A 17584-nucleotide genomic window follows, 5' to 3' on the forward strand; every position below is an offset into this window, starting at 1 on the left:
TTCCCGTTCGTACCTTCCGGATCTCGTCGGGCAGGGCGTGCACGGGGCCGTGCCGCTGCATGGCCGGGCGGGGAGCGGAGCTCACACGGTCAGCGCTGTGCACGGGGAAGGCCCTTAGGAATCCCCCTGGCTGGGGGATGGCGGGGAGAAGGGAGATGGAAGGAGGCGATGGAAGGAGGGCAGGGCTGTGGGGGCACACGGGGCTGTGAGGGCACACGGGGCTGTGGGGGCACACGGGGCTGTGAGGGCACACGGGGCTGTGAGGGCACACGGGGCTGTGAGGGCACACGGGGCCGCACGGAGCCACAGCCCGAGGCCCAGCGATGTGCGGGCGCTGGGGGCGGCCATTGCCCGGCGGCAACGGCTTCCTCCGTCACCACGGCAACGGCGCGTGCGTGCCGAGCGTGCGTCACGTGACAGCGGCGGGAAACGCGCTCGGTGACGTCAGCACGGCTGTGACGTCATTTGTCTGAGCCCTCAACAGTGACGTCATTTGAGGGCCCCAGTTACATCTACCCCGCAGTGACGTCATTAACCTGACCCCCCTGTTACCGCCCCCCCAGTCCCTGATGCCGGCTCTCCCTCGCCCCCCGCCCCGTCTGTCCGTGTTCCCCCGCTCCCGGTCCAGCTCCATGTCCGCAGCCGAACCATCCGCTCGGCCCGTCTCCAATCGGACCCAGCACCCCCCCCACGCTGCTTCCGACCCCCGCCCGCTCTCCCCCCGCCCGGTCTCTCCTGTTCCCCCCCGTGCCCGCTGCCCGTTCCGTGCCGTTCTCTGGGCTCCGTTAATCCCGTCCCGTCTCCCCGCTCCGCTCGGGGATAAGGCGCTTTGTGTGCCCTGCCCGTCAGTGCCCGCGGGGTGAGGCGCTAATGGCGGGGTCGCACGCAGAGCGAACAGATGTGCGAAGGTCGGGAGGAAGAAAGTAAAGGCGTAAAGCACTCGATGAGGCTGGAGGTATCGCGGCAGGAGCGCTTTGATCGGCGCCTTCGCAGCAGCTGTCGGCCCTGCGTGCTGCCGGGGGGGCGGGGAGCCGGCTCGCACGCGATGTCCGACCGAACCGTGCGGGGAAGCGATGAGATCAGCGCCGAGAGGAGGATGGGAGAGCGGCACGCAGCGCTCAGTGCACCGCCATGCACGGCAACGGGCCGGGGAATGCCGTGCGGATCCGAGGGACGGACCGACGGGATGCGGGGGAGGAGATATGGGGGCTGAGATTGACATGGCATGGAGGGATTGGAGGGGGACGAGTGTGGGGGCAGGCAGAGATACGGGGTCAGTCGTGGGGCTGGGGAGGCTGGAATGGGGGCTGGTGTGGGGCAGCAGGGATGGATGTGAGGGGGTTGCTGAGGGGACTGACGTGGGGGCTGAAGGGTCCGAGCTTTCAGCTCAGGGCTGTCCTTGCTGCACTCAGGATCTGGGGGTCCTGAAGGGAAACATCTCTGAGCTTTATTCCCCGCTTTAAGCGGGGCCGTGTGTGCAGCGGGGCCGTGGCTGCACTCCGGGGGGATCTCAGCACCCACGGGGCAGGAGCTGGCCCCGCTCCCTGCACGGCGCAGCTGCCGGCCGACGTGCGTGCCAGCCCCAACCACTGCGACCGCTCCTGAGCGGCTGCCAGGCGGCGTGAGCAGCTCCAAGGACAAACCGACAGGCGAGAAACGAGTGCGTGACACGCAGCGGTCATAAGCCAGCTATTTCCATTGTTTTCCTGCAGGCTTTGTACCTCCTCAAACACACGTGGAAAGCCTCCCGCCGCTTGCAAATCCCAACCCGGAGGAACAAAGTCCACGCCAGGGGGAAAGGGCTAATAAACACAAACACCCTCCTCACACAACACGGGAGCAGCCACGGGGCGCAGGGCTGAACCCTGGTCTGCAGTGTCATTCCAGGTTAAAAGAAAATAGCGTGTTTTTTATACTGGCCCTGCTGTTCCAGGCTGCCCTTCCGTGCGTGGAAAGCACTAGGAACCCCCCCCCCCCGGGGGGCTGCAGGCACGGGGCTGGGAGAGCAGCGGGCGGACGGAGCGAGGAGAGATGGCAGGAGACGTGCAGGGGAGGGGTCAGGGGAAGGACAGGGTTTGTGCTGCGTACGGCAGCGAGGTTATTTGTGGTGCTGCGTGCACATCGTGTTAGTTCCTGTTTTCGAGTCGTACTGTTGGCCAGGTTCGGTCGCTTTGCTCCCTCCCCGCCCCCTCACCTTCCCAATGTCACAAGAACGAGATCGTCCTGGGAGAGTGGAAGGATGTTTGCGGGGGGGATCTGAGGGCTACCTGGGGATCAAGGGCGGGCAGGTCATCCTGCGCAAAGCAATAGGAGCAATAGCAGCTCTGCAAAGCGGCGTGACAGTGATCAGATCGGGGGGAGCACAAAGGAGCGGGGCATCGGCAACGGGGCGGAAAGGCAGAGGCAGGGGATGCAGGAGGTGGCTCGTTGCCAGCCCAAATAGCTGAGTGAAATAGGAGCGTGCTAATGACGGGGCACGCGGGGCGAGAACCGGATAATGAGGGAGGGCATCCCAGCGCTCCCGTTGTGACACTGCCAAATCAAAGCCGAGCTGCTGGCTGCAAGAGCACATGAGGTGAATCAGAGGAGGAATGTGTATGATTAAGCAGCAGCTGAGTGCCAGGAGTGAAGATCTGTCAGGGATAATATCGGTGGTGTATGTGCAGAGGACAGTTGGTTTATTTGCCGTGATAGAAAAGGATTTGAAAGGGAAGACAAGAAGCTCGTACTGACTCCGAGCTGGCAGCGAGAGAACTTGGGAAGGATGCCAGGAAAAGCGTCCCAGATACAAGGCTGAAGTGAGAACGAAAAAGGGAGCACGGAGGCTGTTGAGCAGCCAGCAGGTTGGGAACAGGCACGAAAGGCACGAGGCACGGCCAGCCACGGGACGTGCTCAGGGGAGGAAATGAGCAAGCAGGAGCCGGGGAGATGGCTGCTGGGTTCAAGGTTGTGTTTGTTAAGGCAGCGTATCTGCAGGATCACCCAGAGCTCTGCGACAGCGACGATGGTGGCGCTTGTGACGGCTCCTCCCGTGAAACGGGACCTTCGCATCTGGGCGAGGTTCATCTCTGCGGGGCTCAGCAGATTCCCAGGGGCCCGCTAGGAAACTCCCACGGGAACTCAGAAGCACCATAAATCTTTCCCCTCCCCCTGTCTGCAGGCAGCCCGATCTGCTTTCTCCTCATTTAAACACACAGTCTGCAGGGAGGAGACCGTTTATACTGTTGGCTTTTAAAAAAAGTAAGAAAGAAAGAAAAAGAAAGAAAATCCTGCCAAAATGCAAACTGCACTTGCACACACAGCCCTCCCTGCAGAACGAATGTGAGAACGGATGAAACGAGACAGATGTTACTTGCAGCCTTTGTGAGCTACTGGAAGAGATGTATCTCATGCCATGATGAGGAAACTGCAGAGTGTCTGTGAAACAGAGAAGGGAAAAAGCAGCCACGGGAAGCCTGGATGTTCAGAGCAATGGGAATGCCAAAGAATGGTGACATTGACTTGAATGTGGGAGGCAAGTCCGGTCCGCCCACGTCCATCATTCTGAGATCCAGCATGCAAAAACACCGCAGTCCCCCAGCGATTAAGCAAATGGGATCGTTGATAGGAAGGAGGATTACTGAGGACAGGCAGGGTTTCAAGCACAGAAACTGTAAGAGGGAATCTGCTGCTGAAACTGTGGGAGCTGCTCTCAGTCCCTACCTGGTGTCCCGGTGCTGTGTGTGCCCTTTCGAAATGCTAAATAACAGCAAGTCATTCGCAGCAGATTAGGCTGCTCCTTCCCTCTTCACCTTATTACCTCATGATGTGTGATTGCACTGTAACGTCCTGGCACATCCTGATAGGAAAATGCAAATGTTGCATTTCCATGGCACGGCCCGACAATTTAAATTTATGCCCCACAAAGAGATAGCCCCAAGTGTACGCTGAGGGCATGCCGTAGCTACAGCACTGCTATAACACCCAGCCACATCCTTAGGCCTTTCTGTGTGAACCTCGGGTGAGACGTGAAACAATAAGAATTTTCCTGCTCTGTTTTAGAGCCTGGCCTCTTACATTCATAGACCTTAAATGAGATCAAGAACCCAAAGCGGGCTCCTGTCATTCTGTTGCCTCAACTGCAGGTAACATTACAGAACTACAAACGATCTTTTGTTTCTTTTTCCTGTAACCTGTAGGAAGGTGCTGGGGGAGCTGATGGCCAAGAGAGCACAGCCAGCCCTGCACTCACAGCCTGTGGCCATGGGAGGTGACCTGCACTGCACGGCTGCTGTGCTGCTGGCTGAGCTGACAGCTCAGGAGAGCTGCTGTACACAAATGAGCCGTGGCAGGCATCGCCAGCATCATGCAAACCGGTTTATGAGTGACCTGGAACAGAAGCCAACACAGAAAGCTGCAGCATAGTTGCTTCAGGTCTCCTACAGCACTTAGAAGAGCACGGTGACCTGCCCAGCACTGTGATTTGTTCCATCCCTTTAGCTGTTGTTTCTGTGAATTATCTGTCAGCAGGTCATGATTTACATAATCTGTTTACTACTTGCAATTATCTCAAGTGGTTTAAGACTGGAAATTTTAGACAAAACATTTGCTTTAGGTTTCTTTGTCACCCGTCTTGAAGGATTTGGCACAGTGGTCAGTAAAAGGCCCAGAAACTGTTGAGATGCTTGGGAGCGCGAGTGGAGCCTGAAGTGTGTTATCAGGACTACGCACAAAGGAGCGTTTGTAGCCCTGCTAAGAGCATATCTGGTGCCAGGAGGGTTTGGGATGCAGCCTTCCACCAGCAGCGTGTCCTTCTGCCAAGCTCCAAGAGAGTGCCAGCCCGTGGGATGACTTCTGTTTGGATTTCTGCACCACTTCCCTCCCAGATAAGGCTCACGTCAAGCTAATGGCCAGCTGTTTGCCAGCACTCGGTGCTCACAGGATGTGTTTGAGCTGCCTAGCAGCTGTCTGTGGGGAGCAGTGGGGGTCAGGAGAGCAGGGGCTGCCCATGTTGTGGGCTGAGTGCTGTGCGGGGCTGCAGCCAGCTTGTCTCACTCACCTGACAGCAGGAGAGAGCAAGCAGAACCACAGAACTACACCCTCAAGAGGAGGGAGATAATTGTGAAATTGGACAGCATTTGCCTGTCACTATGGAGTCACTAAGGGAACAGGCATATTTTCTTCCTGTTTACATAATATTTCACCGGTATCTTTGCACCAGTGAACTGTAGCCACAGCTTTGAGCTACATGGACATGCTGTGACACTACGACTTGCCAGAGGTATTGGTGCAGATAGCAAGGTACAGCCATTTGCTGTGGTGGAACGTGCCAGAGTCCCTGATGCACCAGTAAGAGCAGCAGGCTGCAAGCACAGGGCTGTCACAGGGGATTAGTCATGTCCTTAGCCACAGGAAAGCTGCAGAGAAGAGCAAATCTCACATCCTCCAGCTTAAGAGCTCCTTTCACAATGTTTTTCATTCTTACAGAGAAGAAAAACACATACAAATATAAGCTTCCTGACCTTTTACTGATGGAATTTTTCTCCAAATATGGGAGAAAAGGCTGTGATTTAGTTTTGCAAGGTGTGCAGGAAGCCCTCTCTAGCCAAAGGCACCAGCTGCTTGCCATAGGTGTGTGCTACTGTCTGCTGTGAGTGAGCCATGGCAGCAGGGCTCCAAAGGTTCCCCAGCATGGAACATGTGGGGCTGGGGAGCACTGCAGTGCTTTGTGTGCCCGACTGGGACTGAAGCCTGCAGAATCAAAGTGCTCCCATGCTGCTGTTTGCTCTTTGTGCAACACACGTTTGAGTACACTCTGCTGTACCTCAGCAGATACTGTGGTAGATACTCAGCGTTGTATCTTAAAGTACAGTAACAGCACAGTCACACGCACAGAGGATCAGCACTTCCCATCGGGGATAGGAGTGACATTCCCCACCCCACCAGTAAAGGCACATTAAATATTTATGCAGCTGTCACGCCTTGAGGCCCCAGCAGGATTAAGGTCCACAGCGCCTGGTGCTCTGAAAACGTGATAAGAGCCAGTCCCTGCCCCAAAAGAATGCAGCCCCAGCACGGCTGCACCATGGCCCTGCAGTGGCTGTTTGTCTGCACCGGGCCTGTTCTATAAACCTGTTTGCTGAAAGACCTGTTGTGTTATCAAGGTGCCGGAGGGCGGAGGGTTCCATGTCAGTGCCAAGTCCTGGCTCTTGTTTGCTTTACAGATGGGGACCCTCTGCTAGCAGTGAGTGGAAGCAGGGAGATGTCCCCCGAGCAGGCAGGATGGGAGTGAGCGAGCTAGGAGAAAAGACAGCAACACAGGGGGTTCTTGTGCATTGAGAGACAGCTCTACTGAAACAACTTCTTTTCCCATTACAAGAAGAGGGTTTCTAGTAGTCATGAGTACAGTCCTTGGCCGTGCGAGGTCTGCATTCAATTCCTATTCATCAGACACTCTGGGACAGTGACTCAGCTCCTGTCTTGTGCAACTCATCTGCTAGCACGTATTGCTGCTCCTCACCAGGGTGTTGCAGGCACTAAAAGGAGGTGAGGCCGTGTCGGGGCAGTGGTGTGCACACGGCAGCGGGATGGGGCTGCTTGCTCACCACTGGCTCGCCTGTGGCTTTCACAGCAGTGTGCAGCCTCCACAGCAGGAAGCAGGGCTGGGGCTGGAAGTGAGTAAGGCCGGGAGTGAGCGGCAGCTCCAGGTCAGAGCCTGACGGCAGAGGAAATCCTGCAGGCAGGTGCCCTGGAGTGAAGTGCAGGGCTGGGACAGAAGCAGCATCAACCAGACTTGTCTCCTATACAAGTCTGCTTATGGAAATATGGTAAATCATGGCCAGGACATAGGGGGGCAAGAACACACATAATCTGCCCCTAACTCCTGCCTTTCTCCGTATCTGGGAAATAATTGAATCTTCCTCTGGCAGCTCAAGGCACTTGCTGCCCACATGGTCTGCAGTGTCAGAAGGCAGCAATGAATTGAGGCAGAGCTAATCCTCACCCCCAGCATGACCCCCAGAGGTAGGGCAGGGGCTGCTGGCTGCCAAGGGACGCCCGCCTCCTTCAGCCAAACCGCCCCTCCAGGCAGGAACCCTGTATGGGAGCTCACAGAAATCAGCGTTACACCGGGGAGCCCCCGGAGACATCACCGCCGGCGGAGCCACGGAGAAGCAAAGCGAGGACAGCCCCACCGCTCTGCTGCATTTGTGCCTCCGTGCTCTGCCGCTGCTGCCCGTGACCTGCTTCTTCACACGCACATCCCTGGGCGCTGCCACACTGCGGGGCGGTGCAGCGGGAGCATTCGCCGTGGCTCCGTCCGCCTGCAGGGATCGGCTCACGACACAAATGTAGGTCTGTCATCATCTGCTCGCCGGCTGCTGCCTGGCGCTCCGTGCTCATTTCCAGCACGCATGGCTGGGGCCGCCTCGCATTCCCAGCTCGCTCAGAGACAGCAGCACCGCGGGGTGTCTGCAGAGCCCTCCCCGAGGAGCACGGAGCTGCTGCCGAGCTCGTCCCCGAGCACCGGGGTCGTGCCCCGCTGGCCCTGCTGCCGCAGCACATCTGCACATCTACACTGCGCCCGCTCCAGCTTCCCATGAATGTCAAAGTGCCCGGAGCTGCCGTGCCGTTTATTTTGAGGACAGCAATGACTAACATCGAGGTATCGCCTTTCAGGACTCTTAAAATAGAAGCTAAAATTTGCTTCACGTAATCCTCGCCACATAATGCCTTCCTGGCTGGGAGGAAGAGAGCAGCCAGGCAGCAACAGGACGTGAGTGGTGTGGAATTCGCTTTGACCCAGAGAATTTAATTGCACACTGTTTGCACAGAGCCTCTCCCTGCTCAGGCTGCACGAGGTGGATGGATGGGACTGTCAGGCCACTCACCCAGTGGCAGAGCTGGAGCGGGACCCAGAGCCCTGCATCCTTCATTTGGTTTCAGCCTCCCTGATGGCAGCTTCCTTGCCTTGTGACAGATGTGTGCTCCACCAAAGGTGGCTGTATCAAGGTGCTAAAGGAGCTCCAGTATGAAGCAGAGACACAGGCAGAGATAAGCGGCTGCTTGGAGTGAGAGCCAGGAGAAAATAATGGCCATTCAGAGATGCATCATCAAGACAGCATGGCTTCTAAAGCTCAACTTCTTACCGACGTGTCTCATTGGAGGAGCACAAATCTTCATACAGAAACATTTAAATGGCAAATAATCAATTTAAGAATGGAAAATATTCTGTGGAGGAACAGAAAAGAGCAGAGAAGCTTTGGAAGATGGGGCTGCAGGGGAGGAAAGGGAGCGTTCAAACTGCATCCTCAGGCATCCTGGGCCTCGCTGTGTTTTCAAATCCCACTGGGAGGCCACACAAGAAACACATCTAGTGTTATTCTATCGTAACGTGGGAAAACCCAGCACCCATAGAGCAGAGAAGTGACGTCAGGCTGCAGGATCTCAAGGTTGTCCTTAAAAATAGCAGTTCATTTTGTCATGGGATGGAGACTCACAGTCTTTCTCTGGAGATGAGCAGCCCCAGCAGCTCTGTGGCCCTACAGAGACCCTCTTGGTGCTCCCCTGTACATGGATCCCTTGCCATCCCCTCTTTGGCAGGCTGGGAAAGCAAAGTTTATGACAACTGCTGGTGCTTTTCCCTTGGAAACAGTAACTAAGGAAGTCACAGTGTGTGATGGAAGGTTGGGACCATGCGGTGGGATATGTGCACAGCTGCTGGCAGAGCACCTCAGATGGTTTTTCCAGAGGTCCAGTTATATATGGACACACCAATTCATTCCCAGAGCCAGGCTCATTAAAATTTGTTAACAAAGCACTTCAGCATGGCAACAGCCAGGATTGCTTTCCCACATTTGTCAGCATTCTTTTTAATGCACCAAACTGAGCAACTCCAAATGCAAACCACAGTCAGAAGGAGCCAACAAGGTCCTCCTGTGAGGGACTGCTCTGCTCTGGCCTGGCACAAGCCACTCTCGTTGATGCTAATTGGCCTGAGGGCATAAGGAAAATGCACCCAGGGGACCAAGAGCAGTCACTGCTGTCCCTCGGCCTGCACCCCTGGCTCTGCAGGGCTGTTCTTTTATGGTGAGGGCAGTGAGGCACGGCCCAGGCCCTTCCCTCAGGCAGGGAGCAGCAGGCCATGGCGGGGCCTTCAACAAAACCCTGTGCTGGTGGCAGCAGCACAAGCTCCTGCATAACCCTGGGTTGTTCAGGACTGCTCTGAAGGAGATCCTGCCTCTTAGACATCTGGGCATGGTTTGCCTTGGCGTGCAAAACAAATGAAAACCTGCAGAGCATGGAAATATCAGTGCGATACCAGGCTTGATGCTTTCCATGAAGAAAAGAATTTAAATGCCTCACAAACTGTGACCTCATCCCCAACAGATTCACAGCTGCTTAAACCCTCACCCAGCATATGTGACACAGTGCAGAGAGGGTCTGTGGGGCTCTGCAGGAAGCGGATGGAGCCGGGCTGCCAGCACTGCGTCCCTGGGGGAGATCTGTGGGAAAATGGCAGCTTCCCGGGGAATGGAAGAGCAGGAGAAGCATGCGAGGTGGGCAGGGCACAGCAAGACCCAGCTGGAGGCACGTGGCTCTCAGGCAGGTCTTGCTGCCCTCTCGCTTGTGCACACTGAAACGCATTAGGGCACATCCCCCAAATTGCAGGTGTGTAGGCTGTAATTTAAGGGGTTGGGCAGCACACCTGCCTCGTGTGTGCATCTCAATGTGGGAGCTGTGCGACAGCTGTTTGATAACACCCTGTTGTGGTCGTGCCCCAGGCGTTGAACAGGGCCTGTTGGAGATGAGCACAGCCACAGCCCCACGTCACCTCCCACGTCCTGCAGGACACCACCAGCACCCTCCAGCCTTGTACAGCAGGAGCTGACCCAGCCCCCGAGCTGCCGGCTCACCCCAAGCAATGTGCTGGTCTTGCTGCATAGCGAAGGTGCTGCTGCTGAGCTTGGGGAAGCATTGTGTGGAGCAGTCGTACCCTGATAAATCACCATGTGCATTCCTAAAAAGTCATTTCCAGTTTCACTCTATGGAAAAATATCAGCAGGAGCCAGTCCAGGCAGCAGCACCATGGTTACCACTTCCTCTTGCACAAGGCCCCCTCCCAAAGCAATGGGGATGGAGATATCTGAGGATATCGGCAGCCTTTGGTTTGGGAATTATATGGAGCTCCCTCCTTCCATTGTGTGTGCGGATTCCCGAGGAAGCAATGATGAACACAGTGGAGCTGAGAGCCACAAAGCCTCTTGGTACAAGAAAGCATCGCCTGGTTTTGCAGCCTCCCACTCATGATGGGACACAGCGGCTGCCCCAGGGGCTGGGTTTCTGTGCTTTCTGCATGCTCATTGTTTTCTGGCCATTGATTTCCAGTCACCAGTGACTTCCTTCCCACTTCCTGAAGCTTCTTCTCTCTTGCTCTCATTTTCTGCTTGTTTCTACCCTAGCATTTTTCCAATGGACATTTCCTTGTGCTCTCCATACCCTCCCTTCCCTGTTTCTGTTCCTGCTCCTTTCGCTCTCCCTTCCTCCTCACAAGAAGAAACCAGTTCTCACTTTTCTTAAATCACTTCCTAATTTCTTTTTGCCCTCTGTCTCCACCTCACCAGTGCTGCCAGCAGCTCTACATCCCCCTCAGCCCAGTGCTGGTCCTGGCTGGCTTTGAGTGCACAAGAGATGGAAGGGCTGTGCATACCCTTTGCTTTCCAGCTAGATGTTCTGTGGGGCATCTGCCCTTGGAACGGGATGGCCTTTGAAATCCCTTCCAACCCAAACTAGTCTATGGTTCTATGATCCCAACCCTAAAAGGGGGCCCTGGTGAAATGACATGTAGCAGTCACATTGGGAACTTGGTGGCTCACAACCCAACACTGGCTCTGAACTTCCTTGTGTTTCACAAGCTGAGGGAGAAAACAAAAAGGCAACCCATGAAGGAGGAAGATGTCTTGTTGGGCCCTTGCTAGGACAGTGCTGCTGTTCCTCTTGGTCTGCACAGTGTGGCTCAACGAGAAGTGCAAAGAGCAGTCCTGGCAGAAGGGCAGCAGGGGTACCTGGCTGGATGTGACTCTGCAGGGAAGGACCTGCGGTCCTACTGGGCTGCAAGTAGAACACAAACCAACCCAGATGTTGCGGGGCCCAGAGCACTGCTGCTGTGAGGAGAGCTGAGAGCTTGGGCTGCTCAGCCTGAAGGAGGCTCAGGAGATCTCATCCATGCTGGTGTTGGGCTCAGGAACCCACCTCAGCTGCCCTGTAACAGCCAAGGGCGTGCTTCAGCCACAGGGAGCAGAGGCAACCCAGCAGGTCCCTCCGTGGAGGTGGCCCAGCTGCACCCGCCGGACCAGCACAGCCAGCTGCACACAGTGCAGAGGGGATGCATCCCTAATAGCAACAGGGCTGGGCTGAGTCATGGAGTGCAGGCTGCATGCCAGCGGGGCATGGGGACACATGAGGACACATCACCTGTGGTGCCCAGAGGGTTCTGTGTGCCAGTGTGGGAAATGAAGCATGGTCCCGATTCCATCACCATACACCAGCGGTGCCACCTGCATGGCACTCACATAGGGGCCATCAGTCCTCCTGGGGCCTGCAGGGAGGGATGCTGACAGCAAAGGTCACAGTGAGGTGGGGGTTTGGCCTCTGCTCCCAGGTAACAGCAATAGGACAAGAGGTGATGGCTCATGTTGCACTGGGGGAGGTTCAGGGTGGTTATTAGGAAACATTTCTTCTCTAAAAGAGTGGTGAGGCATTGGAATAGGCTGCTCAGGGAGTGGTGGGGTCACTGTCTGCAGACATTCCAGAACCGTGGAGATGTGGCACTGAGGGTCAGTGAGCACAGTGGGAGTGGGCTGGGGTTGGACTTGGTGATCTTGGAGGTCTTTTCCAACCTTAATGATTCTGCAGTTCTGATTCCAAGGATTCTTCCACCCTGTAGGATGCACTCAGCCAGGCTGCATCATGCCAAGAGCATGTTTGTGTGCTCACACAGGGCAGCCTCTTCCCCTCCAGCATCCAGAAGCGAGAAGGGAGGGGAAATTCCTGGATGGGCAGCGCTGGGTGCAGGAGAAGCTCAACCACACAGCTGGGCTGGGACTCAGCCTCACAGCATGGCAGGCCCTTGAGTCCTCCAGACCAAGGCCAGGGGCAGCCCCCTCCACATTCTACAACACGGACTATGTCTTTCAGGGGGCTGCTGCAGGACCCAGCTGCCCAATGTGGGACAACCTCTGCTCCTGGAGGAGGCACAGCTTCACTCTGAGTGAGGTCTGGGAAACCCTTCTGTGCTGGGCAGAGTCAGAGGTGAGAAGATTGCACCAAGTCCCACAGCAAGATGAAACAAGACCAAGCGTGTACCAATAGGCAAGAACTCATTCCTTATGAAAGGGAAGAAAAGCAGATGACGATTTATAATCATCCAAGCATGTTTGAAACAGCTTGTACCCCTCTAGCAGGGGAAAAAAGGAGCCCAGCATACATGTAGGAAAGAACAATCCTTAGGTCAATCTGACACTGCTGTCCAGCAGATGGAAAAATGCTCTCATAACAGCACGCCTCACAGCCATCAGAGAAGAACTGAGAAGGTTTTTTGTTTGCTGCATTAGCATGGAGGTGATGCTGCTGACTGCTGCTGGCAGAGAAGCCCCAGTGGAAGAGATGTTGTCCAGCCAAGCTCCCAGTTCTCAATGCTGAGTGAGAACAACTGATTTCCAATTGAGGCTGGAAATTAGAGTGAACAATTGCGAAGTATTGTGAATGATTGCCCCAGGAGCTGGGGTACGTAATCCCAGATTTCTTGGCAAGTGACACCACTGAAAGCAGCACCAGAAAATTCAATCATTTGCTTATGCCATGGAAAAACCTGAAGCAGCTCAGCAGCCACAGCCCAGCACTGTGCAGAATGGCCACAAAGGGGACAAATCCTGCCCAGCAATGTCAGTGCTGGCACAGGCAAAACTCAGATCATAACAACAGCAAGGGGAAGTGAGCAGGGTAGGAAATGCAGTAACAAGCGTTTCGATACTCCACCTGTGCTCACCAGCAGGAGTTTCAGGTCACTTGTATTTGTGTATGGCATTTCTATAGGTTTACAAACACATATATAGCCACACATGAACACACAGAGGAAGAACTGCAGTAGTTCCCTAGTTCCCAAGCCAGCAGGGGCACTCCCATTTGTAAGGCCTGGGTCAGGCCCATGCTCTTCCAGTTCTCCTAACAGAGATCACGAGTCCACTCCTACAGCCAGGAAATCCCGATGGCCATCAGAAAGAAGCAAGGCAGAAGACTGAGTAGCTTTTAAAAGACAACAACCTAGGCTTTATCACCAGCCCCAACCCCCTGCCCCACAGCCCACCTTACCTTCCTGACATCTTTCCAGGACACCCCCCACACCAACACAACCCTCCTCCCCCAAGGCAAACACCCCCTGCAGTGCCAAGAGCAGAGGCTGGGAGCTAATTGGAACCAGCTGCCTGAGTTCTGCCCCTCCTCCCACCTACAGGTGGTTGGACTGCTGCAGGTACAAGCAGGGTTAAGCCAGGTGGTACTGAGAAGAGCTCAAGGGCTCATCCTCCTGGGCAGCGCGTAGGGCTCTGAACCACTGACCTGTCCTCTGCTCTCCTCCTGGCTGGGGGCACTTGCAACCGGCAGTCACTACTCTACTTCTTGTCCATATCACAGCTAAAGATACTGAGAAGCACCAAGCCAAGCAGAGATGCCTGGAAAACACAACAAAGGCCCTGATTAAATGAGTAAAACGTGTTGACTATTACTTTAATATATCATTTGTTAATTCATTTAGTATCAGCTTAATTGACTGTAAAATTACCAAGAACTTTCATTCTTGACCAAATTTGAAACCTCATCAAAGAGAGGGTTTCTTTGAGGTTTCTTTTCCAATAAACCCACTTTGCAGAGCTGCTCTCCTTCAGCTCGGGACATCTGACCAGCAGTGGGAATTAGTTTAGTAATTCAAACTACGAGCAACACGTTAGTTTGGTAATGTCTCCCAATCCTCTTGAAGTAGAACAGTAAAAAGAGTGGCTATGAGCATGTCTCATGTAGTAGACTTGGGATGGAAATTATCTGGTTTGGATTATCTAGGATGTAAGGAAACAGCCTCAAGACACAACAGAGGTTTACACTGGACATTAGGAAGAATTTCTTTACAGAGAGGTGGCTGAGCACTGCAACAGGCTGCCCAGGGCACTGCTGGAGTCCCTGTGCTTGGCAGTGCTTGAGGGACAGGCAGCCACGGCACTGAGTGCCATGAGCTCAGTGCTGGCACTTAGTGGGTCGGGTTGGATTTTGTGATCTGGAAGGTCCTACCCCACCTGGATGACTTCACCTAGCAATGCCCATTCATAAGACTTCAAGATCAGGGCACAGTTTTCTAGACGCTGCAATATGCACAGAACACAACTGAAATTATGCACGCAAATGCAATTTTAAACATGAATATTTACTAACATAAATAAACAGTGCTTTATAACAAAAGGCACAGATTTTCAACTATAAACAATGGAAAAATATTTACAGTTTGCACATCCATAATCACACAGCAAGTGCACGGTTGGTCACTTCAGATCTTCCTCTGCATGTTTAGATTCACCTCCTTGCAAACAAGTCATTTTTTATTCAGTTCTTTAATGGTTTTTTGTTGTTTTTTTCCCCCCACAAAAACTGCTACAAATGTCTATAAGGGTTTATTAAAATGAATAACTTAGCAGCACAAGTTTTCAAATGGAGACAGTGTTGCTAACTTCTTCATACTGGATAATAAAATAAGGGTAGCTCTGATCATCGTTAAAAATGACAAAAATCTGAGGCTCAAAGTAATTGTCCACACAAGAGTCATAGAGGTCACTGGTAATGCTGCCCGGGTTGACAGGCGGAGGTCTCCTCATGGTGTGATTGCCCACGGTGTATCTCCCCGTCAGCACTTTAGCCAGGAACATGTAATGAACTCCTCTGGGTGACCTTTTGGAAAAGTTGTGAGAATAGCTTGCCTTCCTGGCAAAGTAACTGCCCTGTCCGAACATGGTGGCATGCTTCCCGCAGACGCGCGGGTCGAAGTTGTGCTTGCAGATACCATCCACCACATCCTGGGAGGTGCCGTGGAACAAATGCCTTTCGTTCATTATCCTGTCAAGCCCAGTCATTTTCTTGGACATATATTCCTTTTTCCTGGAATAGAAAATGGAAACCGATAATGAGAATTCATCACAGATCTGTGAGCGAAGAGCAGTTTTCACTGCAGCTCGTCAAGCAAAGGGCATCGACATTACGCTCTGGAACATTGGGTGTAAGAGGAGATATGAGAACGCAGTACTTGCGTCATCTTACCTTTTATATTTCTCCCAAAGAAACTGATTTTGCACTCTCAGAATTTTCAAAATTTTATATTTGGTCTCTGGCACAGTTTTGTGAAACAGGTTATAAATGGTTCTATAGCTTTTATCTTCTTTCAGAACAGGCACTTGGATGAAGTCCTGAGATGGATCCATACTAATCCAGGTTTCAGGATAGAAGTTTGGAGAGGTAACAGCAGTTGGAGATAAGACATGTGAGGAAAGTGGTTCAGCTGATGGAGAGGGGACTGGAGAATTGCCACCCAGAGTCCTAGTTTGGGAAGAAGAACAAATTTACAACTGAACATTCTCAAACCAAACAGCTTCTCATCACAGTTATTGGGTCACCAATGTTTCTTAACAATCTCTGCTCTTTGATTCTGTAACCATTTACATGACCACAATGCTCATTTAAAACAATTATGTCAGCTATTTCTTCTCTTTTAATAACTTCTGCATCCATCCAAACTAATAATAAAACCCTGAGTTTCCAGCATGCAGCTCCACTTGGGAAAATCTTACCAGCTGGCGGTGATTTAAAAGCTCATTATAATCTTTACTGTTCAGATTCTGGGGTGGAGGGGTGGTTATAAACTACATAAGAGGCAGAACGCTATCAAACACAAACATTTTATAAGCAGGTAGTAAACTATTACTTATTTTAAAATACAGAGTAAGACATACAGAATCAGAAGAATAATTTGGCAGCATTTGACCTAATTTCCCTAGTCTACAACACAAGGAGCAGAAACATTTTCTCGCAGAGCATATCAAATATTCATGATTAATAATATTTACAGGCAAAAGCTGCATATATTTCACTACATTATGTAGAAGAAGGGATTGTGTTTGCAGTGCTACTCAGGACTGTACTGTTTTCATTTGCACAGGCCAGATGTTGATTTGCATTTGCAGTTCCTTATTTCCATGTGAGAGCAGACTCTCCTTTTGGGAGTGCTGCCAGGTAAGAGGTCAGCAATGGTAGAAGGGAGGCCATCTGCCTCTAATGCTTATGGCAGAAAAGCACCGTGTGCACCAGAAAAGGGCCACACCTTGGCAAAATCAAGTTGATATGGATGCAGGTTGTGGCACAGGCAAGACTGCATTCTTAATGTCTACCTGCACCACTGTGGAATTGTTCATGCTTTTGAACCTGCTAAATTTAGATAAAGAGTACGGCATTTGTGGCTTATATTCACCTGATTATAATCTGAACATGCAAGCTTTGCTCAGCTGAATAATCCTTACTTACTGGAGTTCTCCCACTTACGTCAATGCAAATACTTTGAACATGTAAAGCTTGCAGGTTCAGGCTCTGGTTTTCAATCTGTAAGCATATATATCAGCTCATGAGGCTGGCGAGGTGGCAGGAACACAATGAACTCTCTCAGCCTTAAGCAGATGAATATATTGCTCAAGTGTTCTCACAGAAAAGGTTTGCTACCGACTCCCGGACCGACCCAAAGTGATGACAAATGGGTGAAGAGCAGTGAGAAGCAGCCAGCTCTTGTTAGGAAAGATTACAAAGTGACAGGGGGTTTCTACTGTCTGACTCAGGAGACACAAGACAAACCCTGTCTCCACACAGCACAGCTCATCTTAACCATGCCCATGACATTTCTCAGGTCACTTGTTTTCTCATAAAACATCATAGCCAAAGCATAAGAAGAAGATTTGTTCTGCCTAGGGGGCAAGAGGGAGAGCAAACTTTGTGCATTCACCTTGGGCAAGCGGAGGTTTGCCAACACCCAAGGCCAAATCCCACCTCCCTCAGGATATACAATTGCATTTAGTGCATAGGCACAACAGGCAAACAAGACTCCCTGCCCCTTCTTTGTCAAAGGAAGTTTGCTGGGGAGCAAACTCTCACAGCTCTGCTAAAGGCAAAGTTATTTCCACAGAGTGAATCTTTAAGAATCAGTCATCTGTTCCAGTGCTGTTGTGGCTGAAAGGCCCATTTGTTCCCAAGGTATACCAAAAACAGAGCAACTTCTGATTGCCCTTGCTCGTTAGCCTGCTTTCTCTGCAGGGCCAACATAATTACCTAGAGAAATAACGATTTACTGTTATTTACATCCTAGCTACAGAAATATCAATTTAAGTTGCCTTTAAGGATATTTAAACTCTGATACGTGAGCCTGAAAGAACCTCATGAGAGTTTTTGCGTGACCTAGTAACAATTCCATGCAATTTTCTGATTGCTTTTGAGCTTTTGGGTCTACAGGTACAGTGGCGTGTGTGCCTGT

The 17584-nt window shown here is 52.5% G+C and overlaps 2 protein-coding genes across 35 annotated transcripts in view; both read right to left on the minus strand.

The window, feature by feature from the left end:
* Window positions 1–14290, minus strand: part of LEKR1 (leucine, glutamate and lysine rich 1) — a 58240-nt gene extending 43950 nt beyond the window's left edge. For 27 of the 30 annotated variants that reach the window (XM_085513425.1, XM_085513435.1, XM_085513423.1 and 24 more), the window contains exon 1: window positions 14–362. Coding sequence is in view for 6 of the 30 variants with exons in the window: in XM_085513435.1 (XP_085369561.1) it covers window positions 14–61 (48 nt within the window). In the remaining 24 variants the exon portion in view is untranslated. Of the gene's footprint in view, window positions 1–13; window positions 363–3702; window positions 4492–13593 lie in introns of those variants that run through there. The other 3 variants (XM_085513426.1, XM_085513417.1, XM_085513419.1) reach the window with 2 other exon arrangements.
* Window positions 14291–14428: 138 nt separating this feature from the next.
* The window catches only part of TIPARP (TCDD inducible poly(ADP-ribose) polymerase), a 31348-nt gene continuing 28192 nt past the window's right edge, over window positions 14429–17584 (minus strand). For all 5 annotated transcript variants that reach the window (XM_015872106.3, XM_015872109.3, XM_015872105.2 and 2 more), the window contains 2 exons: window positions 15334–15609; window positions 14429–15174 (listed from right to left, as the gene is read on the minus strand). In XM_015872106.3, the coding sequence (XP_015727592.2) occupies window positions 14727–15174; window positions 15334–15609 (724 nt within the window). In that variant the 3' untranslated portion in view covers window positions 14429–14726. The remainder of the gene's footprint in view (window positions 15175–15333; window positions 15610–17584) is intronic.

Source organism: Coturnix japonica, chromosome 12 (genome assembly GCF_054131305.1).
Source record: "Coturnix japonica strain WE chromosome 12, WE-NBRP24, whole genome shotgun sequence".
NCBI classification, from domain to species: Eukaryota; Metazoa; Chordata; class Aves; order Galliformes; family Phasianidae; genus Coturnix; species Coturnix japonica.